This window comes from Molothrus aeneus, chromosome 5 (assembly GCF_037042795.1).
Source record: "Molothrus aeneus isolate 106 chromosome 5, BPBGC_Maene_1.0, whole genome shotgun sequence".
Lineage (NCBI taxonomy): Eukaryota > Metazoa > Chordata > Aves > Passeriformes > Icteridae > Molothrus > Molothrus aeneus.
This window is the reverse complement of record NC_089650.1, coordinates 62,861,287-62,884,470: the sequence shown is the minus strand read 5'-3', so window position 1 is coordinate 62,884,470 and position 23,184 is coordinate 62,861,287. Positions and strand designations below refer to the sequence as shown.

The following is a 23,184-nucleotide window of genomic DNA, read 5'->3' as shown; positions in this document are numbered from 1 at the left end:
TGTGGTCACAGTTCAGACACACAGGGATGTGTTTACTGCTTTTGCCCAAATCTCTGAAGGAAGCTGTTTCCCACCCCAGGTGCAGGGAGATCCTGTGGCTTGAGCTGAGGTCACGCAGTCAGTCAGATGGGGTGTTAGCTCTACCTTGTGTGTCACTGGCCCTCACTGAGGGTGGATTTTCTGTCTGTCTGTCAGTCTTTCACAGAAATCCATCATGGCAGGATTTCCTTGTTTATTCCCACCCCACACCCATCTCTGCCTGGATCCTGCCCACTTTCCTTCTTGATCCATCACCAGTGAGCAACAGGGTTAGAAATCTGTCTCAAATTCAGAGTATGCTGATAGGACCAAGAAGGAAAAATGACCCTTTGGCAGATCACTCCATCAAAACAGACCTTTAATCTGCTTTCCAGTGCCATGCACAAAGGACAATTACAGAAAGAAATCCTGCTGGTACTGGGACAGAAATGGGAGCCAGAACTGTTAGTTGGATTCAGATGGAGATTCATCTTATGCAGCCATGAGTTAATCAAAGTGCTTACAATAAAGCAAGTTTTTCTGCAGCTTAGATAAACACTGGCACATCTGTGGAACCACATTTTCTGGGACTTCAGCCGACGTCATTGTTTTGGGCCAGTTTCACCACTTCGGCTGCCAGTCTGGTCTCATCCTGCAGTTTCTCAGGCTAATGAGTTTTTGTCTGTCAAAGAGTGTATGAAAGATCTGTCACTGTGCAATGTGGCATGTGTGAAACAGAAGAAAATCCCATCATTTCTTGGGATGTGAGTTGTGTGCATTGCTCTGGATCCTGCTTTGGCTTGACTGGCATAGTTAAAAAATCTGCAAACATTGTAGGAAGTACTATGGGCTGCAGAAAGTTCTCATTTGTTTTCCATTCAGGATGTTCAGTCTCAAAGAGGACAGGATGCAGCATAGTACTGAGGGAAAGTGGGATGGCCTGCCATTGAAATGAGTGTCCAGGCAGGAATTATGATTCCTGACACAGGCATGGGGCTCTGTGGGCATGCAGGACTTCAGCTACTGTTCAGGTGTCTCTTTCGTAATGGAAATAATCTTCCCTTAACAGCCAGAGATGTGACAGGGGGACAAGCAGCATACAGCTGTTTGGAGGAAATAATTTTAGAGACATCAGAAAAAAAAAAGCACTTTGTGAATATACCTCCTAATTGTACTTCCCTTAATTACACAGATTTTGAATAATGCCTGCGCTGTGCTGACAACCAGTGGTTATTTTCTCAGCATGTTAATGTCACCCTAATCAAAGATCCTCATCTTCTAGTCACAACCCTGTGGGTGACCTTTTCCAAGACCACATGGTCTATTAGGCATGATGTTTGAGGATTTGTAGGTAGTTCATGTGAGGAGAAACACAGAGAAGCCTTTGGATTATGTCTGCTAGCCTCAGCCAAGGTTTGTAGTGTTATATGACTGTCAGCCTGCTGCTGTGTGCCCTTCTTAGCTTAGGTGAGTGAGACAAGTCTGTTCTGGCTCTCAAGTACTGGTGGTTTTAATTGAGTTCAAAGCGCAACACTTGGGTGAACAAGGGCAAGGAGAACTTTATTATAGATACTCATTTTCACAAATTGCTTTTTGACACAATCTGTCAATAGAGATTTTATTTCTAAAAATCTTCTTTTGCCAATGGAGGCGAGCTGCAATCAGGAGCTGTCACTGGGGTTTCATTTGAGTGCTGCCACTCCAATGAAAACCCAGGTGAACATCTCAATTTTGCTGGTGATGTTGGTAGTTCTGCTGTTGTCTTCCTGGGACTGGGACATTCTGTTTGGTTCCCTTTAGTGGCAGTTCAATCTTAATTAATTAAGTGTCATAAAAAAAAAAAAAGGAAATTAACAAGGATTGATGAATTCATTCCTATATTGTAAATTATTGTCTCCCCAGCTTTCTCCTGTGCCTCTGGTGAGTACCTGGAGATGAAGAACCAGGTGTGCAGCAAATGTGCAGAGGGGACCTACTCACTGGGCAGTGGGATCAAGTTTGACGAGTGGGATGAGCTGCCAGCAGGATTCTCCAACGTGGCGACTTTCATGGACACGGCGCTCGGCTCCTCCGAGAGCAAAGCCGACAGCTGCAACAAGTGAGGAGCTCTGCTTGCACCTGGCCTGGGCAGCTGGGGGCAAACCTGAGACAGCTCAGCAGCACAAAGCTGCTTAATGACTCACCTAAGCTCTGCAGAGAGCAGCCAGCCCTGCTAATGGCAAACAAGGGTGGCTGGGAGGTGAAATCTGTAGCCCCATCTCTTTGCTGTCAGCTTGGTCTCCTTGGGCTCATCAGCAGCCACTGAGTTTAAGGCCAGCCTGGAGCTGCTCTTATTTGGGTCATGGTATAGTGAATGTGGCTAAAAGGACCTTTATAGCCTATTTAGAGATCTGTGGTGCTTGCAGAAGGCTGTTTCTGAGAGTAATTGAAGGTATATTGAACCTGTGGATTATAAATCTTTCTATATAGGCTGAGTCCTAAATTTTTCATACCATATCCTTTCCCATGCACAGTTTCAATGGAAAGTATTATGTTTTATATTATTCATGTAACATATAAAAATATATAAAGATATAAAATAAAAGTATTATATATTATTATATACTATATATAAATATATAAAAATTTATATATAAATATATAAATTTATACTATATACAAATATATAAAATAATTTTTATATGTAAACAATTTATATTGTTTATTATTAATTTATTATTTATACTATTATAAAGATTTATTATTTATATTAATTATGTAAATTCATATTATTTTTACATACGTATATATAATTTTTATATAAGTATTTATAAAATTTATATATTGATTTTTATATATTGATTATTAATCATTATTTTCTATATTAATTATATAGAAATAATTTATATATAATTTAAATATAATTTATATATGTGTATTTTTATATATAAAAATAAATAGATATATATTATATAAAATCATATATTATTATATAAAATGATATATAAAGATATAAAATAAAATTATTATATTTACTGTATCTGAAAAAATAAATGGAGATCCTGTCATAAATTTAAAAATTCACGGCAGTTAGCTGTTTTGGGATTCTGGGGTCCTTATTATGTAACATGTTGTTGTGTAGTAGTGTACAAAAATCTCCTCAGTATCTGTGATCTCAGTTGAGGCTTGTTTTGTTTATTTTCACCAGCTCTTCATGGACACCTCGAGGGAATTACATCGAGTCAAACAGGGATGACTGTACCGTTTCTCTCATCTACGCTGTGCACCTGAAGAAATCTGGCTCTGTCTTCTTTGAGTATCAGTATATTGACAACAACATCTTCTTTGAATTTTTTGTAAGGCCTTTAAAATGGTGAATCCAACCTTATTTTGTAAGAATTCACCCCCGATCATTAACAGCAGCTTTCCCCCTTTTAAGTTCCCTGCATGCCCATAACTTGTTATTGCTGAACAACATAAATAATTATTCTTCTCTTTCTGTCACTTGTAGTGTCTTGTGGCATTTATTTAATCTTCAGAACTCAGTCTGAACTGATTCTGTCTGCTATGCACTGGGATTTTGCCATTAGGGATCATGACTGCCCCAGTTAGTCCAGCCTTTTGCAAGACAGGAGTTGGTGGTAGATGCTCCTATTTAGAGGTGTCTGATTGGAGATGTCTTTGAAGGGACTTGACATTTAAAAAGACTTCTTCCAAGGTAGTACTATGTGGAAACCTTTGTTTTTAGGTCAGTTTGTGTCCTAGTAATTTAGTAATTAAGATGAAAAGAAAAGCAGGAAAAATTCAGGTGACTTTCAGTAGGAATTAGTCTCTGAGGGTGTGTCCGTGCTGTGAAGAGGAGGGGCTGGGGATCATTAGCTCTGACATGGGAACAGCCTGGCTGGGTTTGCACCATGGTGTTCTCAAATTGCTGAAAGTGTCTGGTCAGCAGTGAGCAGAATGGGAAAGGCAGCCCTTCTCTGCCCACCTGGATGGAATGGCTGCTGCCCAGTGAGCTGGAGGGTTCCCAGCACCAGGATTTGCAGTGGGGTGTAAATGCCTTGCATTACTGAGGTGCTTTGGAAGGTTCCACTGTCCTTGTCATGTTGAACCTGCCATTTGGGACGGAAAAAAATGTGATGGGAGGGTGACTCAGAGAGGCAGATGACTGGAAACTTTCAGTCTCCTCTCTTACTGCCCCTTTACCTGTCTGACAAACTGTTTTTCATCAGAAAAACACAGCTCATGGCACCTCACAGGAGGGAGAACTCTTAGCTGGTGTTGGTGAATATTGATTGAAGTTTGGGAAAAAGTGCCAAGTATCTTATCCTTAGTAGGCTGGGAAAGGAAGACAAAAATTACCTGTTGGAGGCACCTTCATGCTGCTACATCAGTGTGATAGATTGCTGCTGCACTTGGATAACAGACCATGCAGGCAATGTTATTTAGCCATTTTGTTTTGTATTAGACTACCCTGCTTTCTTCATGGGAAGAAAGCAGCAGCTATGCTTTCTGCTGTCAGGTGAGTGTGCCAGGATTATGAATCCCAGCTCCAGTTGCTTGACTGACTGGCAGATCTGCAAATATATTGTTTCTATGAGCACTGGCTTTGAAAATGGCTTCTTGATTATTGCTTTTGTCCATATCCCACTCATTCACCTTCTCTGAATTTATCATCCCCTGTTCAAGAAGCAATGAGTGCTGCAGCCCTTTATAGAAATGCCCATAAATTCCTAGTCAGCCTCAGTATTTCAGGGAAACCATATTTAATTCTTCTGTAAAAGTAATTTTTTTTCCCTCCAGCATGCATTTGTGCTTAAATATATTTAACAATGACACTTTAGCTCTGGACAGTGGCATTTCAGTGGCAGGTTGCTGGGAAATGGTGAGATGTTTTATCTGCCCTTCTTTGGCTCTATTTACATAGTGAAACCCTTTACATATGCTGAGAAGAGGCTATATATTCTTACCTCCTCTTTGTAGCTGGGAACCAAGACAAAAGGGTGCTGTAGCTCAGGTTGCACAAGATAATTAGGGATCTACCTTCTATACAGGTGCTTCTTCACACTTTTTTTCCTCAATGCAGTTGGTTTAGCTGAGAATTGAGTGTAGAGATGCTTTGGAGGATATGGAGTTGCATAGCTTATATCAGATTTGATTTCGAGCAGCTTGAAGGAGGATCCTTGACTCCAGGTCAAGTGTGTGAAAATGTTGAAGTGGCCTTTCTCCCTGGTGCAATAAAAGCTGAGTATGTGATCTTGTGCCTCAAAGGGACTTGATATTTTTCATCTGAAAAGGTATAAGAAGAAAGAGCTGCACCAAACCCTGCTGTAAGGAAATGCTCTGAGCTGCCCTGGACCCAGGCAAGGGACAGCCAGCCTCCCAGTCCTGCCAGGACAGACTCCCCATGGCATGTTGCCTCTGCCTTGATAGCTTTACTCTCATCCCTAGGTCAGCTGGCAGCAGGCCAAAGGCAAAGCACATATTGGCTGTAGAGAAAACACTTTGTCTTCCAGCTTTGGCCCATCTGTTCCTCCTTCCCCTATGACTTAGAAACCTCTGGGTTTTAGAGAATTAAATCTTGGTAGGCTCAGGAGAAGGAGGAAGCAGCAAGACAAGATGCTCAGCATCCTTGTCTGATCACACAGGGTGAGGGCAAGCCTGAGATCATCTCATCCTGCTCTTTTTTTACCATCTGTGTCAGGGGGGGCTGGTGGAGGCACTGTTAAGCTGTTGCAGATGTTGAAAGTTGGGGGTTTATCTTGCCACAAGTAAGGCAGCTGTCTAAATATGTAGACAAGAGGAACAGAGCCAAATCTTACCATTCCTAGAAGTCATTATGCTGACAGAGAGATGCACCTGATTGTAGTCACTGATCTTGTGTTTTTATTAACAGATACAAAATGACCAGTGCAAAGAAATGGAGTCCACAGCAGACAAATGGGTGAAGCTCACAGACAACGGGGAATGGGGCTCTCATTCTGTAAGTGTGTGAAAAATTCCTTCATGAAGTTTTTTTCCATTTGTGTTTTTTTCCAAATGTCTGCAATTTCCTCTGTCCAGACACCAAACATGGGCCAGCTCCTGTGAATGCATTTGAAGAAGCAGGGCTTTCCTAGCACTGAGGGGAAAAGTCATGGAGATCCCTAAGGGGCTGATCCCAAAGGAAATTATATAGATGCAAGACTTTGTATTGATTTCCCTGGGCTTTGAATTAAGTGTTTTATGAGGTTGAATGTATTTATGCAAATCTGCATGCCACGATCACTCTGCATGATTGTAATTGAAATCTTGTACAGCAGTTGTTTGCTCATGAGAGCACAAGTTTATTCTCCATGCCTTGGCAGAGCAGTGGGAGTGGGGTGTGTATGTGGAGACAAGCAGGATGGGCATTTCATTCTCAAGTGTGTGCAGAAGAGCTGGACTGCACCCAACTTCTGCTCCATGGGGGCTTGTGTGAAAAACCAGCTGGCAGCACCAGGGTGGCTCTGCAGCAGGGATATGAGCCTGTCCACATTGGGGGTAGGAGCCTTTTGGCTGGCCTGTGACCCAGCTGGCTGAGTTTGCCCTGTGAGCATCACATTCACAGGATCATGTGCAGACCAGCTCCCACTACACCATCACACCCTTGTCCCCAGAGCCATATCAGCAAAGGTGCAGCACAGGGGACATTGTGCCAGAAGAAAAAGGCTTTTGTGGGCATAGGCAGCAGCACACTCTGTTTTTCATGGTGTGTTTTTCCTGCTGGAGGAGAAACTGTGCTCCTGAGCCAGCTCTGGTTGAAATGCCTGTTAGGTCAGGTGCAAGGCCAGTGCAGGTTACAGTGGGAGGCTGGAAATCTGGCTGAGGAGGGATGAGTGGCATGAGCTGAGAGGTAGATCCAAGGCCAGGGCACTGACTTGGGTGAGCTGAGGGATGCTGGCATTCTGCATGGGAGATGGTGCCATCTGAGCTCCTCATCTGGGGTGTGCAAGTGTGCTCACTGTCTATAAAAGTTGTTGGGATGGCTGGCTGAAATGTAGACATATGAGCTAGGTGAGATGATGATTCTGGCTGTCCTGAAGGGCTTTTTCTGTAAATCCTGTCAAGGTGTCTTCTGTGAGCACAATTTTCCAGGTGCTGCAGTCTCTGCTCTCAGCAGGTGGGTCCTGCTGCACTGGAGCTGATGTTGGGTCCATCACCTCACACAACCTGATGCCTGTTTCAGTATGGTCCCAGTTCCCCTGTTACCCATGATAGCTCAGCTCTCCTCTGCCCCGTGGGTAGCAGATGTTTGGATGTGGGAGATACAATATGCTGTACTTCCCCTTTGCTAAATTTTTCAACTCTTTATCCTGGGTGAACAAAAACTGTGGTCCTGACAGGCCTGCTGTAAATCACATTATCCTAGGCCCTTTTGCTGGTAGAGTTTATCCCTCTTCTTGTGTGAAAATATAGCACTTTCAGGCCATTATCCTGCTATTGGACTAAACATCTTGTACTGGGCTAGTAGATATGGAATACCAGGCCAGGCAGGGGCTTGGTGAACCTGCTGCTTTTAGTGATGAGAGTGATACCATAGTTACACAAGTGAGTTGAAGGCAGAAGGCACCAAAACTGCAGCTGGAGGAGTTTTCCTGCCTTCCTACTGCCCCTTACCTCAGCCACAATGCCACCAACCCACCACCCTTCCACAGGGGTTGTGCAGGCACTTGCTGCACCATGCCATGAACACAAGTGGGTCAGGGCAGTCAGAAACCAGGTTGTTTTCTGCATCTCATTTGCTGTTTGCAGTCAGAAGTGAGCAGGAGGGATGAGACTGCTGCTGGAGATAGCCATGGTTTGTGCCTGGCTTACTGGTCATGATACTGTGGTGTTACATGCAGACAGAACTTGATTTTTAAAACCTATAAACAAAACTCACTTGTGAACTAGATTTTCAAACTCTGGGTCATGTCGAGTTTCTTTATGAATGTGTATCTCAAGGCTTTAAAAACAAACTGATTGACTATATCTGAACATAAGGCTGGAGATAAAAGCTCTTGAGTGCCAGGGGTAATTGGATAAAGACAGGAACAGCTTTTTCCAAATTCTGCTTACAACAAGGTCAGAAACAGCTCTTGGTGTTTTTCCAACTGGGGTGTTGAGAAACATTTTCATAAAGCACATTTTGGCACTCCTCAGATATGTCTGTACAACATCTGTCTATTGTCTTACCATTACCTCTTGACCCACTAAACAGCACGGGAAAAGCTGCTAGGATGCAAGAAGTTTCAATGGAAGTAGGAAATAAAACAATGTCTTGGCAAGGGGATGTTTGCTAACTCACATGTGTTGTTGCAGGTAACTCTGAAATCAGGTAGCAATATATTATACTGGAGAACAACAGGGATTCTCATGGGCTCCAAAGTTGTAAAACCAGTTTTAGTGAAGAACATCACAATTGAAGGTAAGTAGAATTTGTCTTTGAGGTTTTATCTCACTCTTTTGTAGCAATGTTTGCCAAGTGGTTTTTCTACTGCTGTGCCTAGAACACTGAAGTGGCTTTTTTTAGCCCCTTCCCCCCTGCTTCCTCCTCTGAAGAGTAGAAACAGAACAGCAAAACGTCACAGTGAGGAAAGGCTGAAAAATTAGTTTATCTGGAAAATGTTGCCATCTACTGGAAAAGACTAGATTAGCAAATAAAGAGAGAAAGGAATAAATAGGTTTTCTTTATTGTAGGATAGAAAGAAGGTAGTTATTGGTAAGCCTCTCAAAAGTGATAAATATCATATAAGTCATAACAGTGACAGTTGAATTAATAGTCAAATGATCTTTTTTCTCCTGGAGTTGCTCTTTTGGTCCTGGGCTAAGAGTAATAAAACTGGGAGTGTCATATAAGGTTCTTAGACGGGTCAGACTTTAATTGAGGTATCAAGATTAAAGACCTAAATTATGGGTCAGCGAAGCCAAAGTGTCTTAAGTGAGTGGTGAAACTGAGTGTGATTTTTATGCTGTTTCATACAGCTGGTTTGCTCTCAGCCATAAGCCCAGGTAGGCAGCAGTTACAGCTGGGTCTCTTTCAGTGCTTTACCCAGAATTTTTCTTACAGGAGTTGCGTACACATCTGAATGCTTCGCGTGCAAGCCCGGTACCTTCAGTGACAAGCCAGGTGCCTCTGGCTGCCAGGTGTGCCCACGAGACACTTACTCTGAGAAAGGGGCTAAAGAGTGCACCAAATGTAAAGAAGAAATGTATTATGCAGGTACATAAACCAAGTGGGGCAAGCAAAACCAGGAAAGTCTGAGTATGTGCAGTCACGGGCTGTTTCAGATCTGAGTGTGGTTGTATCCAGTAGTGACAGTCTCCAGCTGATAGGTAAAGGGGAAAAGATTGACTTCCCAAAATATGCAGAGGGCACATAGATACATGATGGGCCACAGTCAAGCATTGTTAGTACCATCAGTGTTAATGTGAAGGGATGCAGACCCTTATGAGCAGGAAGGGGAGAGTTCTTCTGAAGGATGGAGCAGTGGTGCTGTGCCCTCTCGTGGTAATTTGTGTTATGAGTTGGTAGTGACAGGAATTTGCTTCATCATTGCCTTCAGCCTTAACAGATTTGGAGGATTGTCCTTTCTAAACTCTCTCCTGCCTTGCCCATGCCTCCTGTGGAGTTGGAAAATGGGGTGATCTAGTTGCAAAACCTAGTCCCAAAGTCCTCTGTGTTTCCAGCTATGGTTAGGTGGTGATCTTCAAATGACATGGTCCTAATCTATTCTTCATAAGCAAAAGGTCTTTAGATTTCTTCCTTGTAGTAGTTTTAGAAAGTGCTTGAAGAATCGGTTACTGACCATAGCACCTGCTATCACCCTGATTGCAAATGCCTGGGGACCTGTGCCTCTGCTCACAGTGGGAATGGAAATATTGCAAAATTATCTGGCAAGAGAAATAATTGGGCCAGTGTTGTAAGGAAGTTCCTACAGGATTAGAGTGGTTTTGTTCCTTATCAAGTGAGAAAATATTTCCATGCTTGGTAAATTTTATAAATTTTTGTTTGAAGTGGGGAGAGTTTGATGGAATCATAGAGTGGTTTGGGTTGGAAAGGACCTTAGAAATCATCTCATTCCAGCCCCTGTGCCATGGGCAGGGAATTTTCCTCAAAGTTTGCTCAAAGCCCTATCCAACCAGGCCTTAACCTCTTTCCAGGGATGGGATATTCACAACTTTTCTGGGTGACCTGTTCCAGTGAGTCACCATCTTCAAAGTAAAATACTTTTTCCTAATAATTGTCCCTGCATACACTGAATCAGTGAATTTCAGTGTGACAGTATTTCACAGCTGGTATTTCCCCTGTTCCCCTGCTTCATTTCAGGGGAAGGTTCATGCAGACACCATTAAGAGCTTGATTTCTCATTTTTGTTTTATATTTTTCTGCTGACTCATTTTAACCTCCAGATTTCGAGCTCATTATAGTTGTTTCCAGGGACCATTTGATAATTTAATATCCTGTTTCTCACCTTTTCTTTTAGAGGAGGGATCCAGTGCATGCATAGAGCGACCTCCATGCACAAGCAAAGACTTTTTCCAGATCCATACCCCATGTGATAAGGAGGGAAAAGTAAGTAGAAGGCAAGATACTATTTTTAAGCTCACTGACCTTATTACTATCTCTTCATTTGAAAGCAAGGTAGTTCTTTTTAGGAATCCACTTCCCAATTACTTTCCCAATTTTGCTTCCAGTGTAGAATCTGTGGCTTTAGGTTTGTCCTTTGCCTGCCCTCTCTGCAGCCTTTATCCCTCTGTAAGAATCTGCCAGATAATGGGTCTGCTTAAGGGATGTGTTTTGGTGAGATGATAAGCTCCTTGCACTTGTGAAGGGTCTGATGGGGTCACTGGGGCTGCTTCCATACTTCCATGCTGCTGGAACACAGGGTGAAGCACTGTCCCAGCATAAACCCATCTCTTTAGTTGTTAATAATCTTTCTGGCATACTTTGGGCTTGTGATGACTGTCCCTGCAGCACCCAGGCATAATTCAGGTGACACCATGGCCCAGGAGCACTGGATACAACCATCTCTATTTCAGGTGGAGGAGTGTTTGGCTGCATAGGTGTGAATGTGTCGTGGCCCTTGGTTTAAGCATCAAAGGACAGGTTAAAGTCTTGCCTGTGGTCAGGTAAAATAATGGTATATACATAGTCTGGAGTGTTCATGTGTGTCAGCTTAGCTGCTGGTAATGTGCTTGTCCCATGGGATGCCTCAAATCACCTGGACTCTCAGGTCATTGTTTCACCCAGAGACCCGAGATTCACTTGGTCTCTCATAGAGGGACCTGCTGGTGGAGCAGCCTTGCTTTGTCCCTAGCAGTCAAGTGGAATTTTGGGAGGAATTTGGAAAAGAAACAGCTGTTTGCTGCTATAGGAAGCCCACAGAGGTGTGGACACATGGTCAGGCCTGTTTCATGTCTTTCCTTTCCCATCTCTCTTAGATCCCATCTCTCAGATGGAATTGCATAGTCAAATTCCCTAACACCTGTATGTTGCTGGTCTAATATTTGCTGGCAGGATTGGGTATTTTGGAGTCTCCTGATCAGTGAGTTCTAAATGCAGCTGAGAGCTTGCATGCTTTGCTAATGAAGCATCAGTGAGTTTAGCCCCAGAGCTGTCAGGCTCTGCAACCTGGTCTTGACTCGCTGATTTCTGCTCTGTTAACTGTCTCTAATGGCTCAAGAAATCAGCAGCAGCGTTGATGGCTACCCCCTCAGGTACAGCTCTAATTGCAGCCTCCTGTGGATTGTTCTGCCACTGCTCTGTGTGGTCCAAGTCTCCCTGACACTAACAAGTTCCTGTTATTTGACCCTTTTCCACTGGCCTTTCCCTTTACTGATGGATATCATTAGAGTGCAAAGTAGGTTTTTCTGCAGACAGCCTTCCCTGCCCAGTTGCAATGACAGCAGCAGGTGTCACAGGCACACAGATACTGGCTGAGTTTTCAGGACTGGTTTCACTGCTCTGCAAGTCTGGAAATTGGTTCAGCTTTGCTGTACTCCACATCTCTCCATGTGATGCAGCTCAATGAGAGGGCCTGACTCTGCAGGCCATCTGCAGGAGAACAGTGGCTGTAAAGGACCAGCCTATTGATCCATGCTTGCTAAAATAAGCCAGGTTTTCACTGAACAATAAATTGTCTCCTTTCTGCTGTCCCACCCCATGTGTAGAAGGAGCCTCTGGAGATTTATGCACTTTACTCTTGACTTGTCATCTACCTGCTGATTTAAAAACCCCAAGTTGAATGCTTCAGCCCCAGTCTGAGAAACCCCTCACCCCATGGCCACAGGCACCATCTGGCTCACTTCTCCCTGCTCAGATGCAGGAGGATTCCTGTGGTGGGCAGTGTGTCTGGGCTCTGGGCAGCCACACAGGTGTTTTGCCATCTCCTGAGCCTTTTTATTTTAAACACTGTGCACCCCGATGCTGCTGAAGCATTTCTGGGGTGATTCTCCAGAAAATCCTCCAGGTGTTCAGAAGCAGCAAGGACAGGCTGATCCATAGGAAGTGGTGCCACTCTGGCAGCAGGAGCAGTCCCTCAGTGCTTGAGAACCCTGTGCCAGTGACCAGATTGAGCCGAGGTGGCCAGACAAGTCCCTGGAGAAAACACAGGACCAGTGTGAACCTGGGACATTGTGTCCATGGGTCAGCCAGGGAACATGACCTGGCACAGGCATGGCTGCCACAAAGCACAGGCAAGGGTGGAGAGTGACAGCCTCAGCATCACTGGAGCTCCCAGGAGCCAGGGCTCAAGTCTGAACTGAGGTTTCTTCCAGCTTATTCTGGGGAACAGTTTCAAGAAGGATCAATACTTCAGGTGCTCTGTGTTACCAGAGGGCTAACCCTGAGAGCAAGCAGCTCAACACCCAGGCTGACAGCGGGTCTGGATCAAATTCATAAGGTGAAATCTCCATTACCCGAGCCTCCAGCCTCAAAGGTCCCTGACTGCTGGGACCAAAGGGTGGAAGTACCCAGAGTGGGAGATGTGGACAGGTTAAACTCTTGCCAGTTGGGTTTCTCAGCTGTGGAACCCAGCTAAGTTTCTTCTTGAGATGTAAAACCCTTTCAGAGAGAGAAACAAAGTCAGATGAAATTTGAAACACAACTTTGTGGGTGATGCATCTCGCCCAATGCTTCTCCTGAAGACAGAAACTTGTGTCCTCAAAGGGGGGTGATGATGAAGAGGTCACACTATGGTAACACCACGGACTGAGTCAAGTTGGTGTTCATAAACTGCTTTTTATGTGATGAGAAGGGATTGGAGGGGCCTGGGGAGAGCTCCTGCATGGTTTTGACATTTTTCTCAATAGGTGAAAAATGGCAGGAGAGAAACTGGGGACTTTTCAAAGAACAGGCCAGTATGAATTAAAAATGCAGAACTTGAGGTTCTCTCTGCTAATTCAAATTAAGGGCTTTTACACGGCAGAAGTTATATTTTGTGTTTCTGGGGTTATAATGCAGAGATTGCATATCCAGTTAGAATTATTTATCTGATGTTCCTCAGAACCCCTTGCATGGGAAATTTACTAATTAAAGAGAAATTAAATTGACTAATTAAATAGGAAATTTACTAATTAAATAGTAATTGTTTTAATCTTCACATTTTTGTTTTGTCCTTAAAGCCTCATATCTTGGAATCTCTTGTGAACCTGGTCATTTCTGTTGCCCTTACCTGCACTTCCCTTTATTGTCCTGTGTGTGCAAGGTCTGTTTTTGGTCTCAAATTATGGGAACACCCTAATTTAGTTTACAAGAGGGACCTTCATTGGTGCATTTAGTCCTAAAGCTTCATGGTACTTCGTGTGAACTCAGTGTCTCCTCCTTCCAGACTCAGATCATGTACAAGTGGATTGAACCCAAGATCTGCAGAGAGGATCTCCCTGATGCATTGACCCTACCTCCTTCTGGAGAGAGGCAGGACTGTCCACCCTGCAATCCTGGCTTTTACAACAATGCCTCATCTTCCTGTACTCCCTGCCCACCAGGCACATTTTCAGATGGGACACAGGGTAAGAGTCTGCAAAAAAAATTTGTGTGTTTCCAAAAGCAGTCATCTGCTTGCGTGTGACTTAGTTTAGTGACACATCATCATAAGCCAGTGCTCATTTTGTTCATACTTGTTAAATAACATGGGAGAGTAAGATGTGGATATCTGTTTTCTCTCCTGAGTCCTTTCTTATCAGGGATCACTGCTCCAAGTTGACCTGCTGTGTTCTGCATGCATTTCTTGGCTGATATAAACATCCTGAGAGTTATTTTAAGGGATTCTGAGAGGGGAATCAGAATTTTCCAGTCACCAATTCCTCCTCAACCATTCTCCTATCTATGCCAAATTCTTTCCTATGAAAACCTCATTTTAAGCCCAGTCAGATGAATACCCTGCCAATATTGTCTAGCCTAAACTCTGGCTTGTTGATTCTGAGATGCATTGGCCCAATGGTCCCCTGCAGCATTTTGGGGGAACTCTTGTTCATCAAACTTTCAGCTGAATCTATTAAAAAGTAGATGTGACTTGGGGGACCAGTTGCAGATTACTTAACACAATGTTATGATCTACAATTTACAAAATGTGGTCCTGATAGGTCTTTGACTGTTTAACTACAAAGAAATAAATTATTTTCCTTACTTATTATTTGCACCAGGGAGTAAAAAAGCAGTATCTATGTTCTTCAAAGCACTGTTTGACATGTGCCTTGGCTGTGTGATATCCTTTCCTGCCCTCTCACCCTCAGAGTGCAAAGCCTGCCCTGCTGGGACTGAGCCAGCTCTTGGGTTTGAGTACAAGTGGTGGAACATCCTGCCAGGAAACATGAAGACATCTTGCTTTAATGTTGGCAACTCAAAGTGTGATGGGATGAACGGTGAGCCAAACTCGCTGTGTTGTGTGATCCCATGTCCCCTGCATGGATCCCTGTGGTTATGGAGCACCCACCAAAAAGAGTGTGCTCTTGGCTGCCTGACTCACAGCACAGTTTCCTCCCTTTCCTTTAGTTTCACCAGGCTTGAAGTTTCCTGTGGGAAGCAATGTCACAGTATCATAAAGGAATAAAAAATCTCTTGTATAACAGAGGAGGGCAGGAGCTACAGCCTATGTGAAGTTCCCTCTGCAAAGACCTATCCCACACTGGCTTTAATGCATCTACAGATGCATTCATATCCCCATTGAAAAAAGCATTGTTTTGTCTTCTCCCTAGTTTATCTCATTTTCTGCTTTGTGATGACTATGCCCATCGAGGTCACAAATAATTCTTTTGGAAATCTTAATTACAGTCTTTAATTTTATTCCTTTAGTGCTCAGAGCTTTCTCTCTGCACATGTGCTGAAATTGCAGCAGAGAGCAGTCACAGCTCAGTGGTGAAAATGATCCTGTTTGGGACTCCTCCAGCCTTCTCTGACAGATTTTCCTCAGCCTGATCCACCCTGTCAGACTGGTGGAACTCAAGCTTTGAATTATGCGTGTTGAGTAGAGGGGAACTGAAGTATGTGCTTAACATTTAACACACAGATTCACTGATTCATCTGTTTTAAAGCTGAAAGATATCAGATGGATTCTCCCCCTTGAGCTGCACAGCACAGATCAGGGAATATCAATTGCTCTGCTGATTTGAAAGGTGAAAATTGCCTGTAAAATCAGTGGTTCATACAATTGCTAAAATTCTACATTCAAATCATCATGATATTGTATCTGTAGTTGATAAGGCATCTTTAAAATACACTGACATACTGAATTGTTTAAAAATTATGGTAACATAGATTTCCTTTGCCACCCATTTATTGAATTTTTTTTTCTTTTTCTGTTCTGTGAAGGTTGGGAGGTGGCTGGTGATCACATCCAGAGTGGGGCTGGAGGTTCTGACAATGACTATCTTATCTTGAGCCTGCACATCCCAGGATTTAAGTAAGGAATGGGATATTCATCTATTTCTCAGTTATTTCTGTCTCATACCTCTTTCACACACTATCACAGGGATGATCTCAGTCTTCCTTTCTGAAGTGGAATAATGCAATGAATAAGAGACAAGAGGAATCTTGAATTTTGTTCCCATGTCCCCAGTTTGTCCATTGAGGCAGGCAAACATGTGAGACCTTGGTTTTTAGCAGTATTTGCTTCAGTCCAAGATGCAGCCAGCTGGCTGTCTGGAAGCTGAGAAAAGATATTGCTATCCCTCTGTTTCTAAATTATTCCATGGTAACCAGCTAAACCTGCCATGGGCTGGATACTGGAGCCTGCCCTAAAAGTATTTTAGTGAAACCCAAGTTACTTTGCCCTGTGGCTCCAGGCAGCCTCCACAGCCTGTGCTTCCCTTGGAGCCAGTGGGGAGATGGAGGCACTGCAGGAGAATGGGAATGCCACCACTCCTGAACCCTCAGACAGGCTGAAATACATGCTTGAGGTGCTTGTGTCTCTGTCAAAAAAGTGAGCTTAGAGAGATGAAACTCTTAGCTCAGACCAGGTGCTGAATGTTGAGACCAGTAAGGTGTGGAAGATGAGCCCCACCCTCCCTCTGCTGTTTTCCAGCTGAGGTAGATGCAATTACATTGGTGTAAATCACTTGACATATGTAATGTGTTTTAATAATAAGGCTACCAATATGGTCAAATGTGGGTGTTCATTATAAGGAGGGAAGGTACAATAAAGAACTTAGACACTTAAAGAATGACCCTGCTGCACCCAATACTCAGTGCAGAGGCTCCCACTATGCAAGGACAGGTTTTCTGTGACAAGACTTTGATGGCTTGACTGTAGAAAAAGGAATTTGAAGGAATGGCTGCTGCCTGTCTGGAGAGCACTGTATAAACATTTTGTTCCTTCTCCGTTAAACAGACCTCCAACAACAGTGACGGGAGCAACTGGGTCAGAACTCGGACGGATCACTTTTATTTTTGAGACCATCTGTTCAGCAGATTGTGTGCTGTACTTTATGGCAGTAAGTGAGACCTCTTTCTCCATCACTGGGGGCTGAGCCTGGTATTCCACAAGTCACTTTAATACCTCTGCATAGGTGTGATTAGTTGTACTTGGTTTATTATGATTAAGCATGGCATTGGTTTAATACCTGCAGTGCCCTTTCAGGAGGGATTTAATGAATGACCTAGTGAAATTCATCCAGCACGTGAGTTGTGAACCATTCCTGGATATCTGCTTATTCTAAATAATCATTGGACACTAAGGAGTCAGTTTTCCCCCTGTTAAACTGAGTGATGAAATTGTCAGTGTCTCTTGTGCTGTTGAGTTAGCATCTAGTAACAGAGTGAGAAATCAAGATCTGGGATAGAGGGATGGGAAGAGGACAGTTTGGAAATTTATACTTGATCATCCTGTCAGTGACCTGGAGGATCAGTAGAGCAGCAGACAGATGTTTGTTTGAATGTCCATTAACTGAGGAAGGCAAATGGATCTGCAATGGCTCTCTTGCCCCTTCCACTGAAAGGGGAAGCTGGTTCTTTTTGGTATTTAGTGGCTCTTTAAAGGAACCTGCTCTTAGTTTGAAGAGAATTGAGTGGAAATTAGATGGCAATTTAGAACAGGCTGAAAGTTTGTCAGTTGTGCAAAACAAAATAAGTATTTTTTGCTTTAATTATTACATTTATTAACATTTAATAAATTTGCTTTATTAAATGTTAAATGCAGTTGTAGAGTCCTTTTTATATGCTAATCTCTAGATCATAAATCATTGGTGCTTAGTGTAGTATGACCACGCTTTTTTGCTGTTCCTTTTTATTTTTAAATTATGCCCATTTTGTAGGATGTTAATCGAAAAAATACCAATGTGGTGGAATCATGGGAAAAAAGCAAAGAAAGACAATCCTACACTCACATCATCTCCAAAAATGCTTCCTTCACATTCACCTGGGCCTTTCAGAGAATAAATGAAGGCCAAGATGTAAGTACTTTATGTGTGGGGCTTTACGAAACAGCATTCTTCGGACACTCTCTGCCAGAACTATAGCCCTCTGTTGAAGCTCACAGGTTTCCCACAAGGGACGAGTGGCTCTCAGCAAAAGCAGCCCCTGGGAGGCAGCTGTGCATAAACAATCCATGAGGAAGGACAGAGCCATGGATAAGCTGATCCCTGAATTGGTGCACAGAGGTGTGGGTGGTGTCCCCAGTGTGATGACACTGGGTATAGTATTTGCAGGGATCCCCTTGGCAGGGAGGAATTATGAGGAGGACTCCATCTTATCCGAAGGCTAATTAATTAATTTATTATACTATATTATACTATATTACACTATATTACATGATATCTAAACTGAATCTGCCAAGCACTTAACTCTGCGCAGACCTGCACAGAATCTCATGACTACCAGCCAACAGTCCCAACACACACACACAGTTGGCCCTGATGGGCCAAGGAAACAAAACACCATCACTTTGGGTAAACAATCTCCATATTGCATCCTACTTTGGCACAAACACAGGCACAGCAAACGAGACAAGAATTGTGTTTTCTTTCTCTGATGTTCAGAGAATGTGAAACCCAGAAATATTCTTGGGAAGAATTGTGCCTTGCTTTTCTCTGTGAAGAGAAACATGGCGACACCCGGGGTGGTTTCCTTGGCTCTCGTTCCAGAGCAGACAGTTCATCAATGACATGGCCAAGATCTACTCCATCACGGTGACCAACGCAGTGGATGGAGTGGCCTCCTCTTGCCGGGCCTGTGCGCTGGGCTCCGAGCAGTTGGGCTCGTCCTGCGTGCCCTGCCCTCCAGGACACTACATCGAGAAGGAGAGCAGCCAGTGCAAGGAGTGTCCTGACAACACCTTCCTGTCCATCCACCAGGTGTATGGCAAGGAGGCCTGCATCCCGTGTGGGCCTGGCAGCAAGAGCACCAAGGTACTCGGCCTGAGCATTTCTGGGAGATGGGCAGACAGTGTTTGTGGGGCTGGAAGCTCTCAGGGGGCTGCTTCTAGTGCTTTCCTGCAGGGCATGTGCCTTGTGAGCACTGGAGCATGGCTATGACCAATGTGCCCACCAAAGATGTCACTTGTTGCTGTATATTGGAATATTACCAATATAGCCGGACAGACATGCTTGAGCCTGCCTGGCCCTTGGTGCTGAACCAAATAGTGGCAGCTGTGGTGTTTTCACCCCAGAGACGCTTTTGGCTAGCTGTGTGCTGCAGCTGGGCACGTGGAGACAAGTCCAGGCATGCAGGAGCTCTGGGGGTGGTGGGATGGAGCTCCTCTCACAGAGGGTCATTCCTTGGGTTTCCCTCTTCCGGAGAAGCTTTAAGGTGAAGGTGAAGGAGAGGAGTTGGTTCAGATAGAGGGTTTAAATCTAGAGCTTGATTCTGGCCCACAGGCCTCTGAATCCAGTAACAGCTCCAACAGAACTCTGAACCATGTGGTCACTGGCTCTTTGAACCCTGGGGAGGAGGGGGAGGGAAGGGGTAGGAGGCCACCAGCCAGGTACATAGGAGGAGGTCGTAAGGGACAAAGGACATCTGGATGGCCCAATGCCCTCCCCAGGGGTAGAGGGCATCTTTTGAATCTGCCAATCACTCAATGCCCTTCTGGAATTCCAGGATTGACAGACAGTACTTGGCAGGGTTCAGGGAGGGGAATTATCAGGGGAGGGACCCGAAGTTCTAAGGTAAATCCTGAAATCACAACGCAACAGCTATAGGACACGAAATAACACAACACAGACATGCAGCTCTCTGATTCTAAAAAGAGAACTTTTAATTTCTGACTCCAACATTCATAGATTTCCAAAAGTGACAGTGGATTGGAGGGTGACAGTGCCACCTCTCCAATGACACTGGACAAACCAACAGTCCATCAAATTTCTCCGCCTCCATAAAAGAATGCAAAACAATAATTATTTACATAAAGTAAATATGTGAGGAAGTTTGTTACAAGAATGTAAACATCAGAAGGCTTAGAAAAACTAAAAAAATGGCAACAGTCACTAGTCTAATTTCTGTTTGTAAATAATCAGATAAAAGTGACAACTTCAGCTCAAAAAAGGTTCATTTCAAAAAGCTGTACTGTGGACATTGTACAAACAGGGCAAGTTCCACCAAAGCTATCCCAATGCCTGCTCTTTTAAACTCAGGGACTTCCTCAGCTGAATGTTTCTGGGCCTTTAGAAACCTGTAACCTCTTACATGAAACTGTAAGCATAAGTAAACATTTATCATGTTCAAGGAGCTGGTAGTGGAAGAACAGCTCCAGTTTGTTTGTATTCTGCCTGTCTTCTGCTATGTTCATATCCTGCCCTTGTTTCTTGAGCTGTTTCTTGTGCTTCCTTTACAAAATGCAAGTGTAACCAAGGACATGTTTTGGTCTGTTTACAGGGATTTAAACTGGAACATTGGGATCCTAAAAGTACCCAGAACGAAGGAAAGCAAGAAATTGCATTCTCTTGGCTAATGCAGCAGACAACAGAAAAACCAGGCTTAGGGAACATTTTAGTCCTGATATGTGATTGCAAGGGACTGGAATGGGAATGGGAATTACCCCAAGGGAAAGATCAGTTACAGGAATAGGACAGAGTTCCCCTTCATTCCTTAACAAGGAAAGCAGTCTAGTCTGCACCCATGCTTTAACTCCGAGGTGAATGGTTTGCTGCTGGTCCATAACTGCTCTTTAATGGATGCCTCTGCCTTGCAGGACCACTCTGCCTGCTTCAGTGATTGCCTGGTGTCCTATGTCAAGGAAAACCAGAGCCTGAATTACAATTTTAGCAACCTCAGCCAGGTGGGCTCGTTGATGAGTGGACCCAGCTTCACTTCCCGAGGCACCAAGTTCTTCCACTTCTTTAACATCAGCCTGTGTGGGAATGAGGTGAGCTCAGCTGGGCTTGAGGGCTGGGAGGGTGAACCAGTTTGTTGCTTGTGTTGATGCTCTGGGGTGACACTGAGACAGGACAAAGACTCCCTGTCAGCTGAGCTGTTACCAATACTGTGCAAACACTTCCCTTTGGATCTTGCTTTGCAGCGCAAGAGGACTTTTGAGCAGCCAAGTGATTTTCCAGAGCAGAGATAGATACTGTGTTATAGGCCATTAATAAAGCTCAGAAGAAAATTCCTGTCACAACCCTGCTTTTTCTGTCCTGTGCCTTTAAGTCACTTGCATCATGACCCTGCCCTTTGTGTGCTGCCACCAAGGAGCCCAAATTAAGAGTTTGAGTCTTTCAGCTGGCAACTGCTTTCCATATGTGTCCCTCATTGCTTCACTGGAGATGCTGTATGCAGAGCCCCTGGTCACCCTGCTGTCTGCCAGTGGCCAAGATGCCCAGTGCTGACTTTGCAGCCTTGGACAGTGGCAGAAAAATATGTTTTTAGTTTGTGAGTTAAACAGGCTCTGCCTGAAGCTTGGACTGAAGCAGAGCATGTTGTCACACACATAAATTGACTTTCAGAGCAGTACCAGTGTTGTGCATTGTCCCATGAAAGCCAACAGTGTAGTTAACAATAATGCTCAGCCCTGTAAAGTTCTGAGGTCTTTTTGCCATGTATCAAAGGATTTGCATGAGTTAAGACAAATGAGTAGTCACATTTCTTTACAGCATTTTGCATACTTTTAGGATTCTATGTGTGTTTAACTACACCTGGATTACAGCTGCTGACAGCTAGGTCCACAAATGTAGATATTTTCTCTCCTCTGTGGATCTGGTCTTCACTTTCCCAAACTACTACAATGGCACTACAGTACAACCAGCCAGTGATTAGGTGGTGAGTGCTTGACATTTTGTTAGGAAAACTGAGTCTGGTAATTTGTCTTTCATTGCTGTTGCTCTGATTTTAGCACTGATCTTGACATACCACATTAAGGCACTCTTGAAGGCTATATATCTGTTTAGGGATTTCATGTATTTGTGCTTTGAAAATATTTTATCAGGATTAAATCCCAAACAAAGAGGTATTCTACAGTATGTTATTTAAAGGCAAGGGAAATAGGGTTTTCCTTTGCAAGCATTTTACTACGCTCTGCAAGTAAACACTGTGCTGTCAAGATAAACAAAGAAGAGTGCTCCACAGTACAGATTTCTGATAAGTCACCTGCCAGAGGTGACATTGTATTTCTGAGTCTGTACAAGGCTTTAATGGGAGCTTTGACAATGGCACAGTTTGTTGTGGTTTGTCCCTCCTATGACAGACACATAGAGACATCAGCTTGTTACAAGATAAAGTAATGAATCTCATCCAGTTTGCAATCAGCAAGTTTGCAATCTCTCTCTTCCCAAACTTTCACATCTTCTCACCAACCAACAGCTTCTCCCTTTTTTCCTGATTGTCCACAGGGGAAGAAGATGGCAATTTGCACTGACAATATCACAGATGTTACTCTGAAGGACATGGTTGCAGAATCAGAAGATTTTTCCAATTTTGTGGGAGCTTTTGTCTGTCAGTCCACCATCATCCCATCAGACAGCAAGGGCTTCCGAACAGCCCTGGCTCTGCAGTCCAACAGCCTTGCTGACAGGTTCTTAGGTACACAATTTGTCTTCTCCTTGTTGCTGTGAATGTACTCTCATGTATTTAGGGCTGCAGAGTAAATCCTTCCTGGCTCAGCAGCTGCATTGCTTTGAGGGAAGGGTGAAGGGGCAGCCCAGGATCAGTCTGAGAGGGTTCCTGAGCTGTGAAGCAGCTCTGCACAGATGCCTTTGTGTTTTGCTGATGTTTCAGTTCAGCTGATGGCTGGAGGAGAAAAGCAAGGGCTGTGCACATTTTTAGTTTTCCATTTCTGTGTTATTCACTCTTCCTTGTGCTTGGTTGGGTGGGTCTCACAGTGCATAGCATTTCAGCACAAAAATCTGGAGAGTGTAATTAAAAAGCACTGGTTTTATTTTATGTTCTATACCCACCTCACTCAGGGTGAGACCAATGACTGTGATACTCACTTCAGTCCAAGTGTTTCTGCCCTTGCCAAGATCCCACTTGGGCAATTTTAGAAGAAGAAGCTGATGTGGGGACATAATTAGACAAGGAATCAGGAGGCTTAGGGCAGCACGTGGCTGTGCACATCATTAAGTTTTACATTGGTCCAGATCACAAGTTCCCAGAATCTGAGGCCAGATGAGACAATGAAGTCATTTGCTCTGCTCACCTATCCATTACAAGCACTGAGTGTTTGTACTTTCTCCCTGGCACTGAGTCCAGAAACTTATGTTTGACAAAAGCACATCTTTGGAAGAGCATTCAACCTGGGCTTTTAAGACTGCCAGGAATAA

The 23,184-nt window shown here is 43.8% G+C and overlaps 1 protein-coding gene across 2 annotated transcripts in view; it reads left to right on the top strand.

Annotated features, from left to right (window-relative positions):
* The window catches only part of ELAPOR2 (endosome-lysosome associated apoptosis and autophagy regulator family member 2), a 101,151-nt gene that overhangs the window by 63,913 nt on the left and 14,054 nt on the right, over positions 1 to 23,184 (top strand). For both annotated transcript variants that reach the window (XM_066550961.1, XM_066550962.1), the window contains exons 3-16: positions 1,921 to 2,116; positions 3,206 to 3,353; positions 5,894 to 5,980; positions 8,320 to 8,425; positions 9,068 to 9,220; positions 10,485 to 10,573; positions 13,830 to 14,010; positions 14,734 to 14,862; positions 15,809 to 15,899; positions 16,827 to 16,929; positions 17,749 to 17,886; positions 18,577 to 18,840; positions 20,622 to 20,795; positions 22,255 to 22,444. In XM_066550961.1, coding sequence (XP_066407058.1) covers positions 1,921 to 2,116; positions 3,206 to 3,353; positions 5,894 to 5,980; positions 8,320 to 8,425; positions 9,068 to 9,220; positions 10,485 to 10,573; positions 13,830 to 14,010; positions 14,734 to 14,862; positions 15,809 to 15,899; positions 16,827 to 16,929; positions 17,749 to 17,886; positions 18,577 to 18,840; positions 20,622 to 20,795; positions 22,255 to 22,444 — 2,049 coding nt within the window. The remainder of the gene's footprint in view (positions 1 to 1,920; positions 2,117 to 3,205; positions 3,354 to 5,893; positions 5,981 to 8,319; positions 8,426 to 9,067; positions 9,221 to 10,484; positions 10,574 to 13,829; positions 14,011 to 14,733; positions 14,863 to 15,808; positions 15,900 to 16,826; positions 16,930 to 17,748; positions 17,887 to 18,576; positions 18,841 to 20,621; positions 20,796 to 22,254; positions 22,445 to 23,184) is intronic.